At 42.9% G+C, this 27,127-nt stretch overlaps 1 protein-coding gene across 2 annotated transcripts; it reads right to left on the bottom strand.

Annotated features, from left to right (window-relative positions):
* IFNGR1 (interferon gamma receptor 1) lies at nt 1-26,085 on the bottom strand. Of its 2 annotated transcripts, none has more exons than XM_086461201.1 (7): nt 26,054-26,085; nt 14,492-14,606; nt 13,916-14,088; nt 10,166-10,326; nt 9,254-9,431; nt 8,070-8,185; nt 1-1,477 (listed from the first exon to the last, which is right to left on the bottom strand). In XM_086461201.1, the coding sequence occupies exons 2-7, from the start codon at nt 14,533-14,535 to the stop codon at nt 983-985; spliced, it is 1,167 nt and encodes a 388-aa protein (XP_086317327.1). In that variant the 5' UTR covers nt 14,536-14,606; nt 26,054-26,085; the 3' UTR covers nt 1-982. The 2 variants fall into 2 exon arrangements, with proteins under 2 accessions (XP_086317327.1, XP_086317326.1); XM_086461200.1 differs by lacking the exon at nt 26,054-26,085 and adding an exon at nt 25,548-25,643.
* Between the last annotated feature and the right edge of the window lie 1,042 nt (nt 26,086-27,127).

Here is a 27,127-nt window from a genome sequence, read left to right as displayed (position 1 = left end):
AAAATCAAAAAAAAAAAAAAAAATCAATATTGTTCTAAGAATTAGGACAAAAATGCTCTGGAGGAAAAGTAGCCTTTTGAATTTTGAAAACATTTGCTAAAGAATTTATGCAACCACCTGGTACACACATTATTTTTTTCCCCGATGACGACCAGCCAGCGCGCTAATGCAGCAGTTACTCAGAACGCGACACGGTTACACAACCTATCTAGGTGACCCTAACGGACACGGGTGTACACAAATAACAGCACTTTAAAAAAAACAGCTTTTTTAGTCACAGGACTTATATTACAAAGGAAAAAGTTTATCGTTTACTCACTGAAATGTACAAAGTAATAGTCCTGGAAGTACATACTTCTAGTTGCAAAAGAGACTACAAATAACTGGGTTTTGGCCATGGAATCAAATCCTTAATATATACAGGAAAAGGTTACAGGCATATTCTTACTTAAAAGAAACAGTAGCATTTTGTTTAATACAAAAATACTCTTCAAGAGTAAAAGACAAGCAAGAGAAAACCTCCAATAAAGGCAAAAACTCTCAAATATTTCTTGCACATCTCTACCATGACCAAGTAAAGGACTTCTTAAGCATTATGTTCATTGAATTAATTTTGAAAAGGATTTGAAACAGAAGGGAATAATGATACAGCTGCTGTTTTATACTCCTTCGTGAAGCTTGCTCTCCACACAACACTTAAAAAACCAGTGCTATTTCAGATAGGAAATAGTGAGTTATGGCATATATACAAACACCTCTAAACGCTGTAATTATGAAGTTCCGCCCCCACTTTTTATGCTGTTCTCAGGCACTACTTTCAGTCCCATTTCAGGATCCCACTATACTAAAGTTGTGTACTGGTTACTCTGGTTGGATCAGAACAAGTGCAACTTGTAGATGTTCGTAGTATAACACAGACTTCCCATATTCTTCAGTAATGCTGTCCTTCCTCAGTTCTGGTTAAACACTTCAGCAACCCTGGTTAGTCAGTTGGCCTGTAAGCAATCACAGGCTGTTCTTCACCAACATCTATCAACATATCTAATGGAACATGAGGCTTGTCATAGCCAGAAAACTTGAGACAGCTGCTTGGAATGACTGTTTGCTGTATTTCTGTGGCAGAAACCTCTGGCTCTGAAGAGTTACTGCATATATCCATTTGGCTACTGTCAGAAATGAAATAACTCTCTTTTACTTTGTGATTCTGTTCATCATCCGAAGATACCTCCTGTGTGCTTTCCTGCACAGACACCTCTTCTGCTTCAGCTGGTGCCTCTGGCAGAGGAACAGAAGATGCTCCTTCACTGGAATTCTCCGGACTAACAGTTTCTTCTTTTGGCTCTACCTCCAGCGAGGTTACTTCATCATTCACTGGCAACGCTGACTGGCCTGGCATGAAGCTTATTACAGATACGTATTTTGCCTCTGATTTTGATTCTAGAATGCTGCCTGTGTTCAGGTTTCTTATCACACTGACCTTAAATGGGGGGAAAAAAAAAAAGAAAAAAAAACCTTTTAGTTTCACACAATCTACTAATTTATTTGCTTTACCTTTACCGTCAGAGTTTAGAGGTTAAAAAAAAACCCAAAACAATACAAGTTCATAATACAAATTTAACATCGTTACAACCAATCCCAACAGAAATTAGCAAGATTAGAATCTGTCAAGGTCATTAGCATATGTCTATGTCTTCAACCGTTTCCGTAAACGCTGTCATTCAAGTTCTAAAAAATACTTTCTATGTGCAAACACTTGGAAGGGCCAAACCCTTTTCATGTCACCCACTGTACTTTAAGTCAACTGAAGCTGGCAATGTAGAGGAAGACAGCAAAGGAATAAAAAGCTGTAACACTCTTCAACTAGCTGGGAAAACCTTTCATACTCTACAGCTAATGAGTGCAACTTGCAATGACTAGTATTTCGTGGCAACTGTCTCAACTGGGAAAGAAGCGAACTTTGGAAAGAGATCTTTCAAATTACGTGAGAACCTTTATGTATACCCAGTAGTCATACCTATGCTGAAGTCTTATTTATTTCTCCTGTGTCACTAAACACTCCCTCAACACTGCGACATACTTTAGTGTTTCACTTTGAAATCCCCTACAGGAAGAACATGTTAATTTCTCCAACGGCCAGGCTCCAGCTTGTTTTAAACAGCATGCCTTCAGGCTGTTTAGATGCTTCTGATTTTTAATTTTTTTTTAAAAAGGTGTTTTCAAGAACACCTACAAAGAACAAAGTAGGGTAATTTTTCAGCTGTATGATGGTGTTCCCTAAAGCTGACAGAAAGCACAGGGAGAAAGGGTTACTCAGTTAGTAGTGTCCTTTTCCATATCTTGTAATTCACTATATATGCATATCACAGACTATCAGATACTATAGATAAGCTAATTTCTTATTAAAATGTACACCATCACTGTTTTTTGAGATACTTTGTAAAAAAATAATCTGACTGAAAATACAGGCTGAGACGAATTTGGAAGAAAGGGATGTACGTAGGAGGAGAAAAGGCAGATAAAAATAATGCTGTTTAAGAAAGCTACAAATAGGCAAAAAGAACCTTGCAGTCTGTATTAGTGTAAGAAGAGAGCACCATCGAAACCAGATGATCAAATCTGCCTGCGCTTTTCAAGAATCTTCCTTTACATTCATACCTTCACAGTGTGCTGACTTCCTTAGAACTTGCCTTCATTTCTCACTTCAGCCCCACACCCTTCCCCTCAGTTGCCCTGCTATCTGTTGATGGTACAGTTTTATGCTGGATTAATGAAACTATTAGAGTTTTAAAAAAAAAAAAAACCCACAACAAAAAAACAAACCAAAAAACCCAAAGAAACCCTCCCTGGAGAGCAGTTATTTGTAATCTGAGTTTTACAAACAGCTGTGTAAGCACCACTAAGGTGAAGTGATCCACTTGGGAATCAAGGGCTGCCACTGGAAAACTAGTAAAAAAAGCATTAAGGTGGCTCCTGACACTGAGAATATACTACACTACAACCTCGCTGTCATTCAGCAATCATTCTCTCTGGATGTTCATTTTCTGTTATGTGGAAACAGTCAGAATACTATATAAAGACTATCCAGAGTGATTTCCGTAAGTATGTATGGAAACCGCCTGCTCATAAAAAGCAGACGCTTCAAAGATAGTTGCAGAAACCAGAATATAATCAATAATGCATAGACTTTGAAAATGTTATGAACAGCTGATAGGATTAAAGTATCTTTTGAAAACCTGTTTATATAGATATATGAAAAAATATTGGATACTTATCTACACCAACACTGACCTTGAAGGGACCAGCACCTGTAGGTTTTTTTGGGGTAGCAAAAAGCTGACTCCAATAGTCACACAGTAAGTGACAAGAGAAGATAATTCTCTGTGTAAACTGGAATACTTGAGGAATGTGAATTAAAACAAAATGCTATAGAAACGATGGCTAAAGGCTGCATTTACAACTTCACATCTCTCTTCATACCAGTACATGCTATACTAAAGTTAAAATCAAAACCCAACGAGTTCTTGCTTCTGTCCTTTAAGGATTTTCGCGAGTCTAAAAATCACAGTCCTAAAATGTGTTAAGGGAACACCTCGTACTCTACACAGGTTCTGCATTTCGCAGTGGCAGCCGGCAATGCTTAGAGAGAGATCCTGAGGATAAAATAAGTATTCTCTACACAACTACATCCAAGACTTTTGTTCTCAAAAAGGAAACGCATTTTTCTCTTGGTGAGTTTTTGACCCCAGCAAGATGGTGCAAACACACTACTATTCCCAACCACGAAAGAAGGAAGCAATCAGCAGAAAAAATTCTCGTGGATTTCCTGGTACCAAAGGTTCTTTAAGAGTCACTGAGTCATGACTACACGACAATTTAGCAACCCATGCAGTTATTTCTAGCTTCAAAGAGAAGAATCGCGGCTTACTATGCTAACTGGAAAGCCATTCAAAGCATTTCAACTAGCAAGGGTAATTAAGACATGGTTGCTATTTGAAGAGAAGTATTTACTGTAGGTAAGTTAATATTTTTCTTTAGTGCACATTATCTAATACTAACAAACTGACAGCCAGCGAGCTTCAGCTGGATGTCAGCAGTACTTCCTGGCACATGCAGGTGCTCGGGGATCTCCCTGTCTCCGATGACAGCACCTGAGCTTTCAGGCCTTTCACTGTCCCAGCAGACTATGGAGATATACTGGTGGAAGCCAGGCTCAAGGTTACACATAAATAACATCCCAAGGAATACATAAGAGTTAAGGTAATCACAGTTTACTTCTTAACTTTCTTTTCTAAGGGTCTGTCCATCTATGAATTCTCAGTAATTCTCAGCTGCACACTTTCTGGAAGAGAGTTTGAGAAGTCCATTTCAAACCTTATCAGGACTTTGAAAGGAATTTGCATGGCCTTTGCATAGTTCAGGAATAATTTAATGCTGTGTAAACGTATAAATAGGAGACTATGTTACTGCCCTATAGATGCTCACAGGAAAAAAAAATGAATCTTCACAAAAGCTAAAAAAGCAGCTTCTCTCTTGTAAGCTGACAATTATTTGTGGCAAATATCAGTCAAAATTTACAGGAACAATTAAAATTTCTCCAAATCAAAAATACATGTTGTATAACCAAAAAAAGCTAGAGTCACAAAGAAAGTAAAGATCTTAAGTGTTTTGTGAATATCCATAAGTGTTCTACAAATATAGTGAGAGAACACAGCCTTGTCGTCCCTGTCAGGCTCAGAAAAAGCACCAGCAGATAGCAGAAAAGTTGACTTAAGTATGAGCTAAAAACGAAAGCTGATGCTTTTCAGTGAGTCTTTCTCTTATAGAGTGGGTGTTTTCTATCCATTAAAATATTTGCTACCATTTAAAGATAAGAGGCACTGGAAAAAAAAGACAGTGAAGCAGAGGGACATGCTCACAGTGCATGAGTAAATAAAGGCCAGGCTCCTTTTAAAGTGATTAAGCCCTTATCACAAATCTTCCAACAAAAAGCTAGCACAGGACAAATTATGCACTAGTTAAAGTGGAATGACTGAAGATGGTGAGTGGAAGGAGACGTCCTCTTGAAATACTTCTTGTGAGATAAACAAAAGAAAACGAACACCTAACTACAGCTGGACTGCTGAAACATCAGGTTTGTGTGATTCAGCAGAAGACCAGCATGATGTAGTAAAGGAATCTGGCCCATGTCACTAGATGCATATTCCTGGTAGGATCCTACTATGAGTAAGGATGTCTAAAACATTTAACTGAAGATTTTCTCTAATGAGGGTAGTCATTCAACGCCCATACTGAAAGAGAGTTGCACTGTGGAAGAAGGACCTGTACATGACTGACACGTTATTCTTGGGAGTCACAAACCACATAGAAAAGACAATATAAAGGTTTTTGAGATCTAAATGGCAATTATTATTTTTTTTTTCTTTTGGGTATATGAGACTCCTAGCAAATGCAGCTGCTTGATGGTTACTCTTTCTTATTTTTCCTTCTGTTGGAGAATTCCAGCTTACTGAAATTCACTCAAATGGTGTTTTAGCATCTACTTAAAGCTGCCAGGAAGCAGAGCCCTGGAAGGCAGCAATCCTAAGGTAGCCTGGCTTTTTAACAGATGAAAAAACTCCCTAGATGTTTCATTTTCAGACAAGCTCAGCTAAAGCATGATGGTCATAAGCCGTAAGGAAAGAAACATCTAGAACACATTGAAAGGTCAGTGACAGGCTCTCAGCTCCAAGAAGTCTACGGAGATAACTTTATGTCATTACACTTACTATTCATATCAATTATTTACATTTTTACTCATTATTTTAAATTATTGATTATTAAAATGATCAATAATTAATGGTAAGTTATTAATTATTCATTTTATATTTCCACATTATTTATATCATCTGCACAGAAACTATCTTTTTGAGCTCTGCAATTTATATTTGTCACTAGAGAGTTCAATGGAAATGGACGGAATCACAGAATATCCTGAGTTGGAAGGGACCCATGAGGATCATACAGTCCAACTCCTGACTCCACTCAGGGCAACCTAGAAGTTAAACCACACATCTAAGAGCATGGTCCAAATACTTGTTGACCATTAGCAGGCTCAGGGCTGTGACTGCTTCCCTGGGGAACTTGTCTCAGTGCTTGACCACTCAGGTAACAATCTTTAATAAATAGTTAGAGGTTTCATGCAGGGTCCTCAGCAACAAAACGTGACGTGGAACGTGAACCAGACTGTGGTATGCTGGAAGCTAGGAAACATGAGATAACATATAGCCCAGTAAATTGAGAATATGGGCACAAAATTGAGTTTCTACATTGTGAGCTAAAGTGTGAACTTGGAGCATGCATCAGGAAGCTCACGGGAGTTAAGCAGCACACATTCTATTTGTGTGACACACTTTTTCCTGATCCCTTAGATGCAATGCCACAATGGTATTAGAAGCCAGAATAACTATGGATCCATCCACTCAGCATAGCACTGCAATTCTGGATGAGCTGTCTTTTGCTATAATCAACGGTCTTCACCAAAATTACTCTGTGTGCACGTAGGACACAATGTTATGTATTCACAGTTACGTGCTGGTGTGAAGATGGAAAAAACCCAAACCTCCAGTGTCTCACTTCTTCTACAGACCTGTGTGTTTTCATATTGGGGGTCTAGCTGCAGATTCCATCAGACAGGTTTCTCTCATCTGATTTTTGAAGTCTACGGTGTGAATGGCTATCTCTGAACTAGTCTCAAGGCTCTGTTGCAGACCATGGAAAGAAATAGGTATCTTAGAGAGTGTTTTGTCTGACCAGAAGTGCATATTATTTTAGAATGAGATAACCATCTCATGCTGCACAAGTTGATGGACTAGATTACTGCTTACTACTAAGGGACCCACCTAGCATCACAGGCTTGTACATCTCCATTTAGTCAATCTCACCTCCTAATATTCTGTTCCAAACAATGCAGGATCCAGGAACATCTTAGGCATTGAGCTACCCCTACACGATGAAGGAGTCACTTGAAGTTGCAGGACACACAACTGAAGACCACTGTCTCTTCTCTCTAGAAGTCTTATGAAACTTCTTGCATCCACTGAGAAGATACACTCTTGATATGATTACCATTTACTATTGCCTCACAAGACAGTTCTTGAAAGCTGTTTCAGCTGCTGCTGATTGTTCAGTTGCTGCCTAACAAGACATCACGAGGACATTATAACAGTACTCGTCACAACACTCCGCTCTTGCCTGATATGTGAGCAAGGAATGCTGCTGCTCTTTAAGGAACACCCACTCTGTTTCCTAAGGGTGGCTACAGTGAGCTTTTAAGGTCAAGCAGCTGCTGATCTCTGTTCCCTGTGACTGCTCCGTGTGAAAACAGATTTCCCCTAGCTGTTCCTCCTCTTTCCTACAGCACTATTACTCCTCCCCTCCCCTTACACTGCACATCACTTTCAGAACATTGTAGCACTTAGCCTTTACCACAATATTAGCATGTAATGAAGGATTCTCAGGGTGCCCAGCCACAGGACAAGAGGAAATGGGCACAAACTGAAACACATGGAATTTTATTTGAATGTAAGAGAACACCTTTTACTGTGAGAGTGGTTAAACACTGGAATAGGTTGCCCAGAGCAGTTGTGGAGTCTCCTTCCTTGGAAGTATTCAAAATCCAACTGGACAAGGTCCTGGGCAACTTGCTCTTGCTGACCCTGCTTGAGCAAAAAGGTTGGACTAGACAATCTCAAAAAGTCTCTTCTAACCTCAGAAACTCTGTGGTTCTGTATCTCAGCTACTAGAATGAATACAAACCTCTCTATGTACACACATGGAGTTTTTGAGAACCAAGTTCTCAAACTAGACCAAATACAACTACCTCAGTTAAAAAGAGACTGAAGTCTAGCCCTAAAAGAAATACCAGGCATGCGGTTACAGAGGCTGTCAGAATATTAGACTGCTATAAACCCTATACATCTGTGAGTACATGGTTTAAAAAAAACCCAAACAAACAGACAGGGATAAAGATGTTATAGAACTTACCTAGTTGGATATTAAAAACCTGATGTAGATAAGAAGTCTGAACTTACCAAAGACTTAGGCAGTTTTATGTTCTTCTTCCTTAGTTTCTTGCAGCCACAACATACTGACAACGTCAGACTCAGGCTCAGAACAACACCACACAGAATGATGACATATTTTGTGCCTAAGAAGTTAGAGCAAAATCTGTGAGGAAGTTCAGAAAAATAAACCACTGCTGTATCATTTAGAATAACGTCAGAAACTGTAATAGCTCAGAATGCTCAACTGTAATGTGTGAATTTGTCAATCTATCACTGTTTTTCACTCCAGAAAACTTAATTTATAAAGCATTATATCAAGTAAATAAAAATTAGAATGACAGAAGATTTTCAATTTATAAAAATTGAAATAATGTTTTTACAGAGGCAAAGGAATTTTGTAACTTATTTTTGTTCCTTAGAAATGACAGATGGGGATGAACAGATTTGCACTTTTTCCATGTGATAGCATATTAACTGACATAATAATTACACATAGTCTATGTACAATGAAATTAAAATGTGAAATCTTCCAAAACACAGAATGGTTAACTACTACTAGAAAGATTCTACTAGTCTGACCCTCCACAACGTCCTTGCCCTCAATCACACCACTGCTCTTGTGCATTAAAAAAAAAAAAAGGCACAAAACTGCTTCTGTCAATTTTTATCTCTTTTCTCTAGTGAAGTTTTGGGCCATAATGAAGTAACATTAAAAAGTTTGTAAGAGGTTATCAGAGATATAAAGCTGGGTGACTAACTGCCTTTAATTAAGAAAAATATATCAAAACCTCAATTTTATGACTACACGTTTATAGTTGCTTCAAAGGCAAGAAAGTCTATACACATTTTCCTCAGCAATGACACTGAGCAAAAAGCCAATAGACAATGCTTCTGAAAACCATGTAACTCTGTGAATGATCCATTTGTCACTTCTTAATTACACCAAGGATCAGGTGCAATGGAAATAGGTTTTATAATACCAAGGAAGCAGGAAAAGCACCAGGGTTACTTGAAAATAATACATGATCTTTAAAGGTCTTTAAAACTGGGAAAGTACATTTAGAAGAGTATGACCATGCTTTCCCTTTTTTTTATATTCTCCCACAGGCATCCAAGTCATCCCATGGCTGTATCAGACCTCGAATACTTAGCTAGAACAGATCTCTGGTCAGACTCAGTGTGCTTTTACTAAAGTTTTAGCGTCCTCTTACTCGATGTGTCCTTCACAGGAATATGAATGCAGCTTTCTTCTGATGGGGCGCCAACCATCACATCGTCATATAAACTTCCCTGCACTGAAACACAGTAAGTGGAACCTTCGTCAGGAACTGGAATGTGGAGACTACATTCAGATGTCCAACAGTTGTCTTCACGGAACTTGTCTCTACTCTGCAAAAAATGAAAGTCACATTGTATCATTTAACTCAATACAACAACAAAATTGTTACATACCTTCCAACACTTCCAAAAACATGAAAACACAATTAGATGTAGCTCCTACGTCATCTATATGCCTTCCAAAAGCTGTGTGAACTTCAGCTATCAGCTTATGAGCTACCTTAAGATGTTATATTTGATCAGACCACGGTGCTTTCAGCTAAAATGTGTGCTGTTCGTAGCCTAGATGTGCATTCCTAATTAACTTATAAAACTTGTACCTGGATGCGTACGAAAAGGTAACTGTAAATAAACACACCTACTATCATTTTCCTCAAGTTTGCCCTTCATGACTGCTAAACAGTGGCATCAATATCTTGAAAGGCAATCTTCTTAAACAAAAGGTCTATCTAGGCAAATGAAAGGGCACAAGTAAAACTAACAATGTTTTAGCATGTATGCAAAAAAACAACAGCTTGGGATCAAGCAACTATCTTGTGTACAGCTAATGCAATAACCTCATTTTTTGTTATAAGATGTCCATCTGGACATGTAAAATCCAGACCTTTCAGTCACTCATATTTCACTGTGATGCACTTGACATTTTAGGGCTTCAGTACTCCTATGTAACGTTCAACTGTTTGCTTGATATTTGTTGGCTCTGTGCATCATAAGAGTGAACCGCCTGTTTATGTGTTTAAGGTAAACAAGTATTTTTAATTTGAAGTTTTCATTTTGGAGCTTACCTGATTTTTACTATCCCAAGTAGTCACCACATACACGAGCTCTGAAAAATCATCTCTGATCCAAGGAAGAACTTCATCAGATGGGAATGCAGGATGGTAAATATCAACTATGATTTTATCGCCATGCCTTGAGAGATTCAGTTTTGGTGGTCCTATTTTTCCTGCAACACATCGCACCTTTGCTGTTAGGCCAAAGCTTTTAACATAAAATATGCTATCTAGAGTTAGCTTTCCAAAATTCATCAGATTTGAGAAGAAGTACATGTTTATTTCAATGCTGTTAATACCGCACAGTTGTGACACTTAGAAGTAACAAAGGCATTTGGGTACATTCATGAATTTGCTAAAATGGAAACAGAGACAGTCCTGCAGAATTTCACTGTTAAGCAATCCAACTTTCCTATACGCATAAGGCCATAAAAATTCAGCCCACTGACAACAGAAAAAAAACTAACAAAGCATTTAAACATATATATATATATATATGAATGAGAACAGAAAACAAAACACTGCTGACTAGATCCCACCGTAAATCACACTCAGCTGTAAACAATGCTGTACTGAAACAAAGGCTATCTGAAAATCTAAACAAATCTCATCCTTAGCAACAGTACTTAGAAAGCCTGATTTCCCACTGTCCTAGGTTACAGTGTAAGATGTGCCCAAAAAAGTATTCTATTACCATCTTCAGGAGCTGTTGAGACCAGGTGGGGCGGTGCTCCCTGCCTCCTCCCTCTGGACTATCTTCTGTTACTGGGCACAACAATGCCTTATCGCCTGACCCATCGATAACTCGCTCCTGGACTATCTCCTGTTAATGGCCCATCAAGGAACTGCCTCACGACTCCCCATCCCATTGTGAGATGCTCTGCCCGGGGGGAAGGAGCCAAGCAGTCCATGCTAAATATAAACTGAGATCTCGAACACCCTGGCAGCCTTCTTCCACTGGATTCCCGGAGGAGTTTTTTTTTCCACTGGAGTTCCAGAGGACAAGAGCTACCTACCTGCCACTGGACCTTCTGAGAAAGACCAGACCCTTTTACAAGATCGCTGCTTCAACAGCACTACATCCATCGCTTCAGGAGGACTGCAGCCATCATCTTATCGGACTGCTACTGCCACTCTAACAGGGTGTCAGGTTGTATTTCTGACTCTGTCAGTGTAAACCAGTGGGGTTTTTTTTTCTGCCTCGTTTTTATATATATATATATATATATATATATTAGTAAAGAACTTTTATTCCTATTCCCCATATCTTTGCCTGAAGGCCCCTTAATTTCAAAATTATAATAATTTGGAGGGAAGGGGGTTGCATTTTCCATTTCAAGGGAGGCTCCTGCCTTCCTCAGCAGACACCTGTCTTTCAAACCAAGACACCCACGCAATGGCCTATGTGAATTTTTATTGTCTAACGATCTGATGAACATACGAGTTTCTTGTTCAATGGGAAAATGATTTTGTCTCTCTCCTCCATACATGGCTACCAGTCTTCTGCAAATGGTCAGACTCAGCATTATTACCATGACTTCTGTCCCTTTGTCAAACACTAGAAACGAGCCACTGATCCCAAGTCATGGGAGTACTGGGTGGGGAAGGAATCATGGCAGAAAACAAAGAGGGACTCCACTTCTTCAGCTCCAGCAATGGAGAAATCCAGCTCTAGCTAAAGCATAGCCCAAGTCAGGGAGAATCTCATGGGCAATGTCCTGCCTGAAACCTGTACGTTGAGAATCGAGTAAATACAAGAGGAAGTCTCTCTGTCTTTTCATACTCTGTTGTGTCTGCTTGGCACTGCCTGTGCAATGCTGGGGCCTGCTCCACTGTTTTGGACAGGTTGGCCTGGAGTTTAGACACACAATTTACTTTTACAATATTGATATGAAAAACTCTGAGTCTACTGAATCACAGCACGGCAGGGGTTGGAAGGGAACGCTGGAGATCACCTAGTCCAGCTCCCCTGCTAAAGCAGGTTCACCTACAGCAGGTCACACAAGACTGCATCCAGGTGGGTTCCGAGTATCTCCAGGGAAGGAGACTCTGCAGCCTCCCTGGGCAGCCTCGTCCAGGGCTCTGTCACCCTCATATTAAGGTGAAGCTTCCTGTGTTCTAGCTTGTGCCCGTTGCCCCTTGTCCTGTCACTGGGCAACACTGAAAAGAGCCTGGCCCCACCCTCTTGACACCCACCCTTTAGATATCTATAAGTGTTGATAAGGTCCCTTCTCAGCCTTCTCTTCTCCAGGCTAAAGACTCCCAGGTCTCTCAGCCTTTCCTCGTAAGAGAGATGCTCCAGTCCCCTTGTCATCTTAGTAGCCCTCCGCTGGACTCTCTCCAGTAGCTCCCTGCCTTGAACCCGTGAGCCCAGAACTGGACACAGGACTCCAGATGTGGCCTCACCAGGGCAGAGTAGCAGGGGAGGAGAACCTCCCTCGACCTGCTGGCAATGCTCTTCTCAATGCACCCCAGGATACCATTGGCCTTCTTGGCCACAAGGGCACGGTGCTGGCTCATGGTTCACTTGCTGTGCACCAGGACTCCCAGGTTCTTCTTCGCAGAGCTGCTCTCCAGCAGGTGAGCCCCCAACCTGTACTGGTGTGTGGGGTTATTCCTCCCCAAGTGCAGGACCCTACACCTGTCCTTGTCGAACCTCATCAGGTTCCACCCAGCTCTCCAGCCTGTCCAGGTCTCACTGAATGGCAGCACAGCCTTCTGGCGTGTCAGCCACTTCTCCCAGTTTTGGGTCATCAGCAAACTTGCCGAGGATACGCTCTGTCCCTTTATCCACATCATTAATTAATATGCTGAACAAGACCGAACCCAGTCCTGACCCCTGGAGAGTAACACTAGCCTCCAGTGGGACTCTGTGCTGCTGATCACAACCCTCTCAGCTCTGTCCTTCAGCCAGTTCTCAATGCACCTCACTGTCCACTCAACTACCCCACACTTCCTAAGCTTACCTATGAGGATGTGGTGGGAGACAGCATCAAAAGGCTTGCTGAACTTGAGGCACACAACATCCACTGCCCTCCCCTCATCCACCCAGCCAGTCGTGCCATCACAGTAGGCTATCAGGTTGGACAAGCATGATTCCCTCTTGCTGAATCTGTGTTGACCACTCCTGATAACCTTCTTTTCCTCCACGTGCTTAGAGATAACAGCCAGAATGAGCTGTTCCATCACCTTTCCAGGGATGGAGGTGAGGCTGACTGACCTGTAGTTTCCTGGGTCCTCCTTCTTCCCCTCCTGAAGCAGCCCAAAGGATTTGCATGAAGAATGAGCAACTGTTAACCAACTACAGAGGACTCCCATAGCTTCTAGACAGTATCTATATACCCAAAGCTGTGAGTACATGGGATTATAGTGTCAAGCAAGGCATCACCAACCACCTGAATACTACTTCAGTGATGCCTGAAGGTTCACAGCTTCCAGTGGCAGCTTCTTAACTCACAGCTGGTGTCTGGGACACCAGGGAAGAATATGGCAAAGATGCATAGAAAACACCATCAGCATCACTTTCTTGCCTTTAGAAGTCTTGAAAAAAATATTCAGATACCACAGTGACAGGGCCAACAAGTCCCTACAGAGGCAGAACTACAGAAATTCCTACTGAACAACCATCATGCTTCATTTAGTCCTGGACTCCTGACTTTATAATATTCCCAAATGAGTCAGAATAATACAGCAAAAAGGATAATAACTAACTTTTTAGATTTTGGGAAAAAATTACAAGGTTTAGTTTATGATGGAACTTACCATGCTTTCGCAAAATAAACTCATCTGTCTCAACATACTCAGACTGTTGTGATCCAACAATAGCTTTAACTCGAAGCCAGTGAGAAGTAAAAGCCCCATGTATTTCCCTTGAGAGATCACAAAAATTAGCCGAAATGTTCACACAAGATGAGACGGTCACATAGCGACCTATGCTGTAAAACAGATCAAGTAATAGTTAATACACTTTCATTTGCACAATATTGTACAACACACTGCCTGCGACAAAACATCTGTGAGCACTGGCACAGGTTGCCCAGGGAGGTTGCAGAGTCTCCATCCCTGGAGATATTCAAAACCCACCTGGACGTGATCCTGGGCAACCTGCTCAAGGTGATCCTGCCTGAGCAGGAGGGCTGGACCAGATGACCTCCAGAGGTCCCTGCCAACCTCAGCCATCCTGTTATTTCACAAATTTTGCCTTGATTTACACTTCAGCAACCCTCACCCTACATTACTTCACCACATACAAACAAAAGAATTTACCATGGACTGATTGCTTTTATATGCTTCTAGAGAATATCAGGCACACAAAATGACAAAATAGTAAGAACTTACTTGTAAGGTTTGATTTCCACAATAAAATGAGGCGTTTCAGACATAGGTGGGTACTGCCAATGCAATATGGTCTTGAAATTTTCGGATGTTACTACAATCTGTGTTGGTGAAGGCACTAGAAGAAATAGAAAAATTGCACTTTGATAAACAGACACAGGTCACACATAAGAACAGCCAAATAAATTTCTAAATTATTTGGAAAAGACAACACACTAGAAAAGACTGGAAAAATTAGACATAAAAATTGCAAATACTTCCCCCCAAATGGATTAGTTTGTTACCAGTATGACCACATATGAGCTCTGCAAGCCAATTTATTATTATTCTCTCCTACAGACACAGTTTTCTTCTTGTTTGCAACCAAGAACCTCAGATACCCATGCCCATTGAAAACAAGTCCATCAGCCCACATCAGGTTAATAAGCTGTGATGATTATACCCGTGTTGGTATTAGACAGATAGACCAGCAAGACAGATAGTAAGAATTTACTGAAGTTAGAGATTAGCCCAGCTCCTGTAGATTTCTCTCGCTCTTCAGAAACTGAATGAAGGGGGTGGGTGGCGAGACGGGGAGAGTAGGGAGAGAGCATAGCAAAACTGCAGTATCAGGATCTGTACTCCAGGGAAGTCCTACTGAATCCTACTGTCTCCTGACTCAGCCTTGCCAAAAGACAACAGACCTGCTGGGGAAAGCTTGGATTCAACACGAATTGTGACAATGCAAATTTTACCACTCCAGCAGTATTTTTAGAAAGCTGTGATGATAATAAAAAACAACTAACATTTGTGAAGAATTTAAACACTGAAGCTGTAATGTAGTTCCATATACACGAAAACATTTGAAGTACATTTAGTAAACAACATCAGAGGTAAGGTAGTAAGAGATACAAAAATAAAGGCAGCATTGATAGTTTCCTCATACAGAAAGTTTCTGATCTAAGCACCAACAGCGACAGGATATCAGGGGAGCAACTGCAGGGGGAGGAAAATTACATGATCCTGTAACTACTGAAGGCTGTCATGTGGCATTCAGGACAACAAATGACAGTCACTCAACTGGTTTTAAATGCTACTTCTTAGCCCCTCAATGTCTGCTTTGGCAGCCTTAATATTCTCTTAATAGAGCTTTTGTGAAATCTTGACGGGTAACTCATATTTTAGCTGCTCCAGACTGCTGCTTTTTCACAAAGCAAATGCTCCAACTTCACTCTGTGATATACTGAGGGAAAGTAAACAATTTTCACATCCTGAGAACAAGACCACAAAGATAACACTCTACAGAAAGTAATACATAGAGGATGAGATATGCTATTAACCACGAAGATTTGATACACATAACATACATCACTCTGCAAATGGTGCTGTGGTTTAGTTATGTTTTAATGTGTACAAAAGTGGTATTTCAGTTACTGGAAAAAAGGAACACAATCATCAAATTCTCAACCACAAGAAAAAAAGGTGACAAGTTGACAGAAGAGGTGTCAAAGCACACAAATTTTGCTTCAAATATTTAGTTTTAAGGCACAGTGTAGTAAGCCTTACAAAATTTTACTTCTGTGCACTCTTACATAAATAAAACTACACTTAACAAAATACTGAAAAATGAAATCCCAGAACATATTTGAACTGCCAGTAGAAGATACATGATTTTTAATTATGCAATTACATACCACTTTGCTTTATCCTCCCTCATTCTTCCTCCCATCCCCAAATTTTGTTTTATTTAGTACACAGAGTTGATACCCTGGATTTCAAGAGAAGAAACTTTAAGCTACTCGGGGGAGCCACTTAGCAGTGTCCCCTAGGAATCTGCTTTCGAGGGCTTAAGGGTCCATGAGTGCTGGTCAGCTTTTAAGAACCACCTTTTAGAAGCACAGAAGCAGGCAATCTCATGGTGTTGAAAGTCAAGCAAGTGGGGCAGACCAGCTTGGCCGAACAGGGAACTCCTTGGAGAACTCAGGAGGAAAAAGAAATTTTATGATCTCTGGAAGCAAGGCCAGGCTTCACAGGAAGATTACAGAGTCATGGTTCACAGGTGAAGACACAAAAGGCCAAAGCTGAACTAGAGCTGAAACTAGCTAGTGTGTTTCAGATAACAAGAAGGGCTTCCCTAGGTACATTAATAGCAAGTGGAGGTCTAAGGAAAACATTGGATCAATATTTGGTGAAGATGGCAACCTGACTAACAGGAATGAAGAAAAAGCAGAAGCATTCAATTTTTTTTTTTTTTTTGCCTCAGTCTTTAAAAATACTGACACAGACCTTGGGATGCCTGGTCCCCTGAGTCAGAGGACTCTGAGTGCAGGAACAGTGACTTATTTGTGGACACTGAAATTTTAAGTGGCCAGCTGTATCAGCTGAGCATTCACAAGTGCATGGGGCTTGAAGAGATTCACCCCAGAGCACTGAAGGAGCTAGCAGATGTTACAGTAGGACCCCTGTCAATCACCTACCAAAGGTCTGGGGAAGTCTCTGCTGACTGGAAGCTAACCAGCACTATTCCAATTTACAAGAGGAATGTGAGGGAAGACCCAGGAAACTATGAACCTGTTAGTCTAACCTCAGTACCTGGAAAGATCATGGAGGAGAAGATCATATTCAGTGCTATTGAAAGACATTTAAAGAACAAAATCATCGGTCCCAGTCAATAGGGGTTCACAAAGGGAAAAGTCCTGTTTAACTAATGCAATATCCTTCTACGATAAGGTCACCCACCTACTGGATGAAGGGAAGGCGGTGGATGTAGTTTTTCTGGATTTTAGTAAGGCTTTTGATACTGTCCCTCACAGCATTCTCCTGGACAAATTGTGGAGGAGATGGACCTGGTATCTGGCGCTCTGCATGAAGAACTGGCTGAAGGGTTGTAGTGAATGGGGCTACATCTGGGTGGCAATCAGTCACCAGTCGTGGTCCTCAGGGATCAATTCTAGGGCCTACTGGAGTTGAATACACCATTAGCAACTTTGCTGATGATACTAAACTGAGAAGTGCTGTTGACACTCTCAAGGCATAAGAGGCCTTGCAGAGGGATCTAGATAGACTGGAGCATTGGGTAATGATTACTGTGATGAAATTTAACAAGTCCAAATGCCAGATTCTGCACTTGGGATGGAGTAATGCTGGGCACATGTATAAATTAAGAGAGTGGCATGGGAATGTAATGCTCTGAAGTACTTGTGAATGCTGAGTGACCAACTAGAACTAAAAAGAATCTACTAAGTCACTCCTTCACAGCTCCATGAAAGACTACTCAGCCTAATTCTCTGCTCTTCCATCCCAAGATGATTTTTAACATCTTCCAGCTCTGAGACTACAAAGAAATTAGCAGAAAACAAGCTTTCCTCATTAAAAAATAATTTTCTTCACAAACTATACCACCATATAAACCACCTTACCAGCCACCAGGAACATCACCATCACCATGTCCAGATCTACGATGGCACTACAAGTTGGCCTTGATCACTTAAAGGAACAAGTTTACACATATGATCAGCTCATCCTTTTCATCCCCACTTTTAACAACTTTGTTTCGCTGACCAAGTTAGTCAAGCACTATCTCCTTCTCTGATCCTTCATTCCATATCCTCAGACAGACCTAAAGGACACGTTTCAGCATAAGCTGAGAAGCTAAAAATCATTACTCTACTTACAAACAAAACCCAGTAAAGAAATACCTCCTCTTACCTCATTAACCTCTCCATGTTTCACAGGCCAAGAATTATCCCCCTCCCTTTTTCTAAGGGATGACACCTTATTATTCCTTCTACCACTTTCCTTACTCTCTAAAGGCACCAGTCATCTTGTCTCTCTAGTGGTCCAATGGTGTGGTGGGTTGACCCTGGCCAAAATGCCAGGTGCCCACCAAAGCCACTCTATGACTACCCCTCCTTAACTGGACAGAGGAGAGAAGAAAAAATAACAACAGGCTTGTGGGGTTGAGATAAAGACAGGGAGATCACTCAACGTTTACCGTTACGGGCAAAACAGACTTGATTAAAGGAAAATGTAATTTATTACCAATTAACTCAGAGAGGAGCAATGAGAAATAAAACCAAATCTTAAAACACCTTCTCCCCACCCCTCCCTTCTTCCCCAGGCTTCACTTTGATCCTGTTTTCTCTCCCTCCTCCCCCCCAGTGGCACATGGGGGGGAAACAGGGAATGGGGGTTGGGGTCAGTTCATCACACTGTTGTTTTCTGCCGCTCCTTCCTCCTCAGGGGGAGGACTCCTCACACACTTTCCCTGCTCCAATGTGGGATCCTCCTCATGGGAGAAAGTCCTCCATAACTTCTCCAGCATGAGTCCTCCCACGGGTTCAGTTCTTCATGAACTGCTCCAGTGTGGGTCTCCTTCATGGTGTGCAGTCCTTCAGGAACCGACTGCTCCAGCGTGAGCCCCCCTCAAGGGGTCTCCAGCAGCAAACCTGCTCCAGCGTGGGCTTCTCTCTCTCCACGGGCCACAGGTCCTGCCAGGAGCCTGCTCCGGTGCAGCCTTCCCACGGGGTCACAGCTTCCTTCAGGTATCCACCTACTCCAGCGTGGGGGCCCTCCACAGGGTGTAGGCAGTCATCTGCTCCACCGCCCATGGGCTGCAGGGGGACAGCCTGCCTCACCATGGTCCTCACCACAGGCCGCAGGGGAATCGCTGCTCCGGCGCCTGGAGCATCTCCTCCCCCTCATTCTTCACTGACCTTGGTGTCTGCAGGATGTTTCTCTCACACATTCTCACTCCTCTCACTCGCTGCAATTACTGCCGCGCAACAACTTTTTCACTCTCTTAAATACGTTATCCCAGAGGCAAAAAACGCTGTTGCTGATTGGCTTGGCCTTGGCCAGCGGCGGGTTCGTCTTAAAGCCGGCTGGCATTGGCTGTATCTGACATGGGGAAACTTCTAGCAACTTCATACAGAAGCCACCCCTGTAACCCCCCCGCTATCAGTTACCCGCAGACCCGTTACAAATGGATATGTAGTAAAGTCAAATGTAAATTGTTCTCAGCTTGTTTTTATTTCTGAGTTTCACTGGTTCTACTTTAAAGCCAAAGAAAGCCTGAAAGCTCACCACCTTTCCCCAATTACCCTGGTTGTTTTCATATAAACCTGCAAACCTTGCCTAACCAATCTGAGTGATCAAGGACCTTACTCTTCAGATCACTTAGCAATAATACATAGAAACTGAGCACAAGTGACAGCAGCTTAAGATGCAGAAGTGAGCGCTCAGCACTGCAACAGTTCAGAGCAAAGGACCTCAAAATGGACATGGAAAATGGATCAGCTTGTGATCACCCATGGAATGCCCAGTTTTAACGCCTTGGTCAGACAATTCCCTTTCTTCAGATTTGTCTTTGCCCCTGCATGCCCCTCCCCAACCAATCAAATAGTCTTGACTGTCCAGCTCACAGTCCTTTCACCTCAGGCTGTCTATCTAACAGTGTCTCCTCCAGCCAGTTAAGAGACACAGCCTTGGAAGACCCCAGCATCAAGACTACAGACCATATAGAACATTGTAGATTTTCAAAGTGCTAACATCAAATCTTCTAGATGGTATTTCTGCATATTGCCAGTTAAAATGCCATAATACATGACATGAACACTGTTTTACTTAACCCATAATGAAGCATTAATTTTTTAAACATGTAACACCCTGTTCTGTGTTGTTCAGCAGGCACAATTGGAGGAAGATGATAGTGGCTAGTGCCACAATGGCAATCTTTAAACACAAAACTCCTAATTTACAACAAACATAAATGCAGCAACACTCAAGGTGTAAATTCAAACAGTGGAAACTAAGTGCGGAAAAAGTGAGAAGAAAATTTATCGGCAATTCATGTTGTGATGTATGATACGGGACACTCAACAAGTTCTAGTTTGCCTCCAGTGCAAATGCAGTGATTTCCACCCACAGTTGGCTCTGTTCACCTTGCCTTGTAAGACAGCAATACTGGCTGACAGAAAGGCAACAGAGATGTCACTAAGAACAATTTTTTCCACAGAAATTGTATTGTGGAACAACATAAGAGAAATTTCAGACAGCAGCTCTATGTCCAGAGAATAAAGGAATAAAATGGAAAAGGTAGGCCAGTCAGACTTACTTTTTTTTTTTTTAACGAGTACTAAAGGAAACTAAGCATACCTGGATTTTGAGGATAAAGAACTGCAATGTCAGAAATCAACGGTAGGAGTAAGGGAGGGATAAAACCAAACACAAGAATAATCACAGGGTAACCTAGAAGTTGAGCATTTAATAGAGAACAGATGGGAACGCAACCATACAGTTTATCTCAGCAAACTCACAACTGCATCAATTTATAACCAGCATACATAACTCGGAGAGAAATGTGAATATTTATTTGCTCATATACCATCCAGACTAACTACTTCTTCCATATTGGTGGCAAGGATCTCAGCATGTGTGACTACTGTGGGGTGTGCGTGTATATAGAATCAAGTATTTTCTCAACGTGCAATTATCTTAACTAACGTATTTAACTTTTGGAGACATTTACATCTTCAGCAAACTTGCAGAGTGGACAGGAAGGAAATACATGTGGGAGGAAATTAAAAAACCAAATGCCACCGAAAGACTTTTGTTTTATGGCAAATATCTGCTACTTGGTTCTTTCTTTCTTTTAGCTACTTGGCTATCTTAGGCTGCTAAGAAATAAGCGGGGGGTGGGGCAGTGTTTTTTGGTTTTTCAAAGTAACAGAACATGTGTACCTAGTTGCATCTTTTAAGACCCAGGAAGTTAACTCACAGAACAAATCCACCAGTTGCACACAAAATATGATATAGTTCTGTTTCAAAAGCATCGCTCAAACGAGAAGATGCTTGCTTGTCTAACTTCTGTTTTGTACATTCACTTCCCTAAGTCAAAAACACTACACCGCACATCCTTCACAAATCTCAGCAGGGTCACAAACATGTACACCGAGAAAGATTTCTCTACTAGCTTGAAACTAGAGTTTCTTCTTCACTATATGAATGCTCCCAAACAATACTAGCTGTGGAAAGCACTCATGAAATACAAGTTTGAATATATATTCAATAAAGTCTATTTTTAAAGCATATATAGAAGGGTTTAATTTTTTTTTAATATATGTAGATGCCCCATCTGTTAATTGAGCCTCAGCCATGCATTGCCCAACACCAAAAATTAAATCAATGAACTGGAGAATGGGACATTTCAGAGACGTAAAAATGAGACAGCCTTTAAACTGACGTTTGTATCTTGCACAACACCAACGTTCCTTCTTGTTCTGGCAAAGGCCTCGAGGTATTACTGTATACACAGAATATTTTCACAGTGTGAATTACTGTTCATGGAAGCGGAATTTAACTGGAAGTGCAATAACGTATATAACAGAACAGGGCCTGCTGAGCGCACAATGCAGACTCTATGGTACAGCTATCCGAGATAATAGTGACTTAAAGAACTACATAGTTCATTCAAGTTGCATGTGCCTACTAAACATCATTTAGGCACTGAAATACAAATTGAAAGCACACACTGAAAGCTTAAAAACACAAATTGTGAAAAAAAAAAAAAAAGCAAAAACATCTTTTGAAAGTCTGCTCCTTTTTTGGATTTCCATGAAAAACAAACAAATCCTTATAATCCTCAAGTGATACATCATAGTAAAACAGCTTTAAGCTGTTTCAAAAGGTCAAGAGGGAAACAGTTTGAACTTTCCTGTGGTCTCATGCCAAGTGGGTAACTCGTCATTTAGCCTGTTAAAAAGACAGACAGATACAAAACTAACAAATCAGTCCCTTCTGGGCCCCCGACTTAAAAAACCGTGTGCATTCCTTATGCCAGCCCTTTGCTCTATCTGAAGTCATACACCCAGTTCAACAGCACCCAGAAAGGGCAGCGCTTTGGTGACTTCATGAATGTAAAAAAGTGATTCTCCTTAGGTTTCACCATCACTGAAAGAGAAGACAAGGGAAAAAAAGATCCGATAAATCTGCCCCACCTGAGAATGCTTCTGCAGGACTCCGCAGCAATACACAATGAAAAGAAAAAAAAAAAGGAAAAAAGAACAATGGCAAAAAGGCGGCCAATACCCTGAAAAATGGATTCAGAGAGTAGCAAGTCTATGTTGAGGGTGAAAAATAGCACACAGAAAGAGCACAGTCTGTTTCTGAAAGCTGCATTTCCTTCTGGAATGGTCCTCTAACCGTTTAAAGCCTCACTTCAGTCTGTTCTGAATCAAAGAAAATTGGCCTGTATTAGAGTACAGCCCTCTGGGGGCTAGGAGAGAGCTAGGAGCACTGCCCAGAACCGCAGGGCGGAATTTCAGCAGGAAGAGGTCAGTGCTCAGCACAGGCTGCAGCAGCACTAAACATGTGCCACATGGAGCACTGGGGAAATGACTCAGAGAGGGGGCTCTGTCCACCGCCACCTTCCCCTTCAGCGCAGCGCGCCTGGGTTAGCCCCCGTCCGTCTCTGCTGTGCACTTCTGGCAGGCCAGGCACTAAACAGCCCAGTTCCTGCTACTGTCAGGCTGCTGGAGGGGAGACTGCCTGCAGGCTGGCTTTGGCGGGGAGCTCGACAGACCAGCAAACACCAAGCAGCAAGGTGCTGAAGAATTTTGTTCCTGCTACCTGCCTGGCCTTCTAAGTGGCAGCAGCCACACAGCATATGGGGAAAGGTTTGCATGTGCTTGCCTTCGCCTGCTTTCATTTACCCCTCCAAAAGACACGCAGGATATACACTTCACTTGTAATGTCGCTCCTATACCTTCACAGTACTTCCTTAACAAAGTTATTAAAAACAAGTTTAAATTAGTGCATGTAACAGCAATTCTATGCAGAAGGTTCTACCAGAAGTTTTCAAAGGATCTTAAATTCAAAAAGGAAATCACATTCAATTTACAAATGAAGTTGGCAGAAAGACCAAGGGTAAAATTTAAAGCTATTAATTTTTTTAATATTTAGTGAAATTATCTTAAATGACTTCTCAGGAATCAGGAACAAACACTACATGTAGTATTTAGTGCATTTTTATAGCTTCTATTTGCAACAGACTTTTATTTTCTCAGGACTCAGAGGTTTGACACTGTTCCACAGCGCTTTTAAAACCATTGTTTATGACAAAAATCTATGCAAGGTGGTATGCTGTACTGAGAGGAGAGGCAGACCTAGATCACCATCTTAAAAAAAAGACCACAGTAAGTTGAACAAGACGAACATTTTAAAAATGTCTATAATAGTAGAAGCTGCATATTGTTTATCTATTTTATGACTATTCTTCCCTTTTGTTATAGCTGAGAAGCCATTATCATAATGACACCTAAATACAGTACTTTCTATCATCTAATTTGATTTTGTTTGCTGCTGGACAGACAACTGCTATGACTGCCAATAATCTGAGCCATAAAATAATAAATCAAGACCACCAAGATCATTACACACAACGGGAAGTCAGCCGCAAAAACGAAGTACAAGCATCGCCTTGGAAACCCGGCTTTCAATGTGCAAGAAGCACCTGAACAGTCTCCAAATCTTCTTTTTCTACTACTAGAATCTTGACCAGGGACCTCCTCTTCCAGGATACTTAAATGCAGACTGATAGTTCCCATCAACAGGTGCCCAGCTCCCCTGATGAGTCACAGGCCTATCAATACAGACACATTAAGCACCCAGCTGTAGGAAACACAGGGGGTGTTCAGCTATTCAGACTGCTGCTGTTAGGTTGTCTGGCTTTTCTATGGAAATTTGTGTCCTACAACAGAAGATGAAGATGACTAGGCATTTCCTCATTACACACTCAGTCTTGAGATATGTATTACATTACTGGCACACTGAAAGCCCTACTAAGACTTAAGACAAAAATAAATCACTGTATCACTGCAAACACAAACATGCTTTGGAATTCCCCTTCTACTTTCATGCTTCCACTGTAAGTCAGCATGTCTGCTTGCATCAATGTAATAATCAAGTATGGACATGGTATTAGTTTCTCATTACAGATATCACCAGCATTTTCATTCAGCTAATACACAGCAATTCATCACGTTTTTGTTCACTAAAAACCTAAGGTTTTGCTTAAATGATGAAGCCTCTGAAGGGTATGGTTATAGAGGCTGTGCCCAACCTGAGTGCAAGTCACCAGGAAAACTCTGCTCATGTTTTCAAAACCTAACTCAGAAGTATATTCTGCTTTTTCATCTGAGGGTTTGCTGCACTCATGCAAACAAAAACGAGCTTTTTGCTTCTATGCAGCTTGTCACATCAACTACACCACAGCACCGTTCTGTAGTCTTACACAGAGGTAGCTGTTGTGCCGAACTAGCTCCTAGTCCACACCAGGTACAACACCTAAGCAGTCTTCCAAAATCTCATATGGTGTGGTCTATTCCCAGGGGCAACCAAGTTCAGTCACTCCACCCAGGCATGGATCCAAACTGGACGCAGTCCCAGTGACTCTGCAGTATGCTTTTGCAGGATCCAAAGAGCCTGGGCACAGACCAACTGCAAGCAGCATTTTAGGTAAATACATCTTGCTTTGTGGGTAAAGCTCAGGAGAGTACTGCTGCATTTATCTAATGTGTGGACATGCTTCCTATTTCAAGCCCTGCTTCATGAAGGGTATAACATGCAACACCCTGTATACAGCTCTCAACAGCATTAAAAATTAAATGCATGTTCTCTTTTGACCTGCGCTATCAGACAGCAGTCTCTGTTTTTAAGAGCTGTTCCGGTTTGAACTGAAAGTTGCAAACCCGACTGAATATTTTTCATCATTTACTTGCAACAACTGTGCCCAGAGATCAAACTCTGTTCGCTGCTGGCAGGCCACCCCTCCTCCCCATCAGTGCTTGGCTGAAAGGTGCCCCCACACCTGTGGTCAAGCCATGATCCCGATGCCTTGTTTGGACTCCCTAGTCTCGCACTCACCATCTTTGCACCGAAATTCACGGTTTCTCTGCTTTTTTTTGGACATAGGCATTCAGAAAGCACAGCGCAGTAAGCCTGTTCGATGCACACCCTGCCCTTGCTTTACGTGATAAAATGGACGAACAGAAGAAGTAACGGCTGGAATTCGCCACCTTACCGTAAGGACTGTAATCGCTTATTACAGGCGCCATAAAGTCAGCGGTTACGCCTCCAACAGCGATCGGTCAGCACGCCGTTTCAAAACGCAGCGGTGCGCTGTGCTACCAGCCACGGTGCGCTGTGCTACCAGCCACGGTGCGCTGTGCTACCAGCCACGACCCGCATGACATTGCATCGCTTCCACGGCAAAGCCTCAACCCAAGCGAGAGCTCAACCGGTACCGGGTCACCGCGGCGGGCCAACACGGCACAGCCCCCGGGGGACGGGGGTGGTGAAGCGGGACAAAGCGGCGCTCGGTTCCCTCGCCGCCGCCCGGCCGCCGCTTCCCCCCCGCCCCGCCCCGCTCCGGCTCCCCGCGCCCACGGATGGGCGCCGGTAGGGACGTGAGACCGGGGCCCGCAGGGTGGGGCACTGACGCCGCCAGTTCCGGGCCCGCCGCCTCCCCCCGCTCCCCTCGGGAGACCCCTGCCGCCGGCCGGCCGGCCTGCCCGCCTCGCCCGTTACCTGCGGGCGGCTGCTCCCCGACGGCGACCGCGCTCCGGCCGGGCGCCAGCAGCGCCGCCGCCAGCGCCACGAGGGACACCGGCACCCGCATGGCGGCTGGGGGTGCGCGCGGGGCCCGCCCCGGCTCCTGCTCCCCTGCCACCCTCCGTTCGCCTCGGTTCTGCTGCGACGCCTGCGCGCTGCGGTCCCCGCGGGCACGGCCGGGAAGGGGCGGGCGGTGCGGAGGCGGGCGGCGGCGGCGAGGCGCGTCGCTGCGGCGCGGGGATGGGCTTCCTGGCAGGCTGCCGCGGCGGGGCGGAGCGGGGTCGGGCGGCTTGGGGCGCCCCGCGGGCAGGGGCGGCGCCGCCCGGGCTGGGGACGAGGACAGGGCCGGGACCGCGAAGCCAGGGTGGGCTGCGGCTTGGTGGAGCTGTTAGGCTCCGCGGTGCCCTGGCTGTGTTAGTGTTGTGGTTTGTTTTTGTTTGAGTGTCCAGTTCTGGGCCCCCCAGTTCCGAGGGACAGGGAACTACAGGAGAGAGTCCAGCGGAGGGTAACGAAGATGATGAGGGGACTGGAGCATCTCCCCTACGAGGAAAGGCTGAGAGACCTGGGGCTCTTTAGGCCAGAGAAGAGAAGGCTGAGAGGGGACCTTAGCAACACTTAGAAGTGTCTAAAGGGCAGGTGTCAAGACGGTGGGGCCAGGCTCTTTTCAGTGGAGCCCAGTGACAGGACAAGGGGCATCAGACAGAAACTGGAGCACAGGAAGTTAACCACTTGAACACGAGGAAAAACTTCTTTATATTAAGGGTGCCAGAGCACTGGAACAGGCTGCCCAGGGAGGTTGTGGAGTCTCCTTCCCTGGAGACATTCAAAACCTGCCTGGATGCAGTCCTGTGCCACCTGCTATAGGTGAACCTGCCTTAGCAGGGGGTTGGACTAGATGATCTCCAGAGGTCCCTTCCAACCCCTGCCATGCTGTAATTCTGTGAGTGCCAATACTGTCATATCTGTCAGCCCCAGCCACTGGAAAAGCGTCCTGCTCCTCCTTGTCACATTGGAACTTCTGCTCTCTTCCCATAAAAAACACAAAGCATT

This window comes from Leptosomus discolor, chromosome 2 (genome assembly GCF_034619465.1).
Source record: "Leptosomus discolor isolate bLepDis1 chromosome 2, bLepDis1.hap2, whole genome shotgun sequence".
NCBI classification, from domain to species: domain Eukaryota; kingdom Metazoa; phylum Chordata; class Aves; order Leptosomiformes; family Leptosomidae; genus Leptosomus; species Leptosomus discolor.
The sequence above is the reverse complement of the archived record's forward strand: the minus strand, read 5'-3'. Positions and strand labels throughout refer to the sequence as shown.

Bases quoted from the DNA above. Each gene is read 5' to 3' on its own strand.
- IFNGR1 (XM_086461200.1), bottom strand. From the start codon at position 25,581: ATGGCGCCTGTAATAAGCGATTACAGTCCTTACG. The intron at 9,432-10,165 runs GTAAGCTCCAAA...CATTTTTTGCAG, and splicing joins CTTGGGATAGTAAAAATCAG to AGTAGAGACAAGTTCCGTGA. The intron at 1,478-8,069 runs GTAAGTTCAGAC...CCCCCATTTAAG, and splicing joins TAAAACTGCCTAAGTCTTTG to GTCAGTGTGATAAGAAACCT.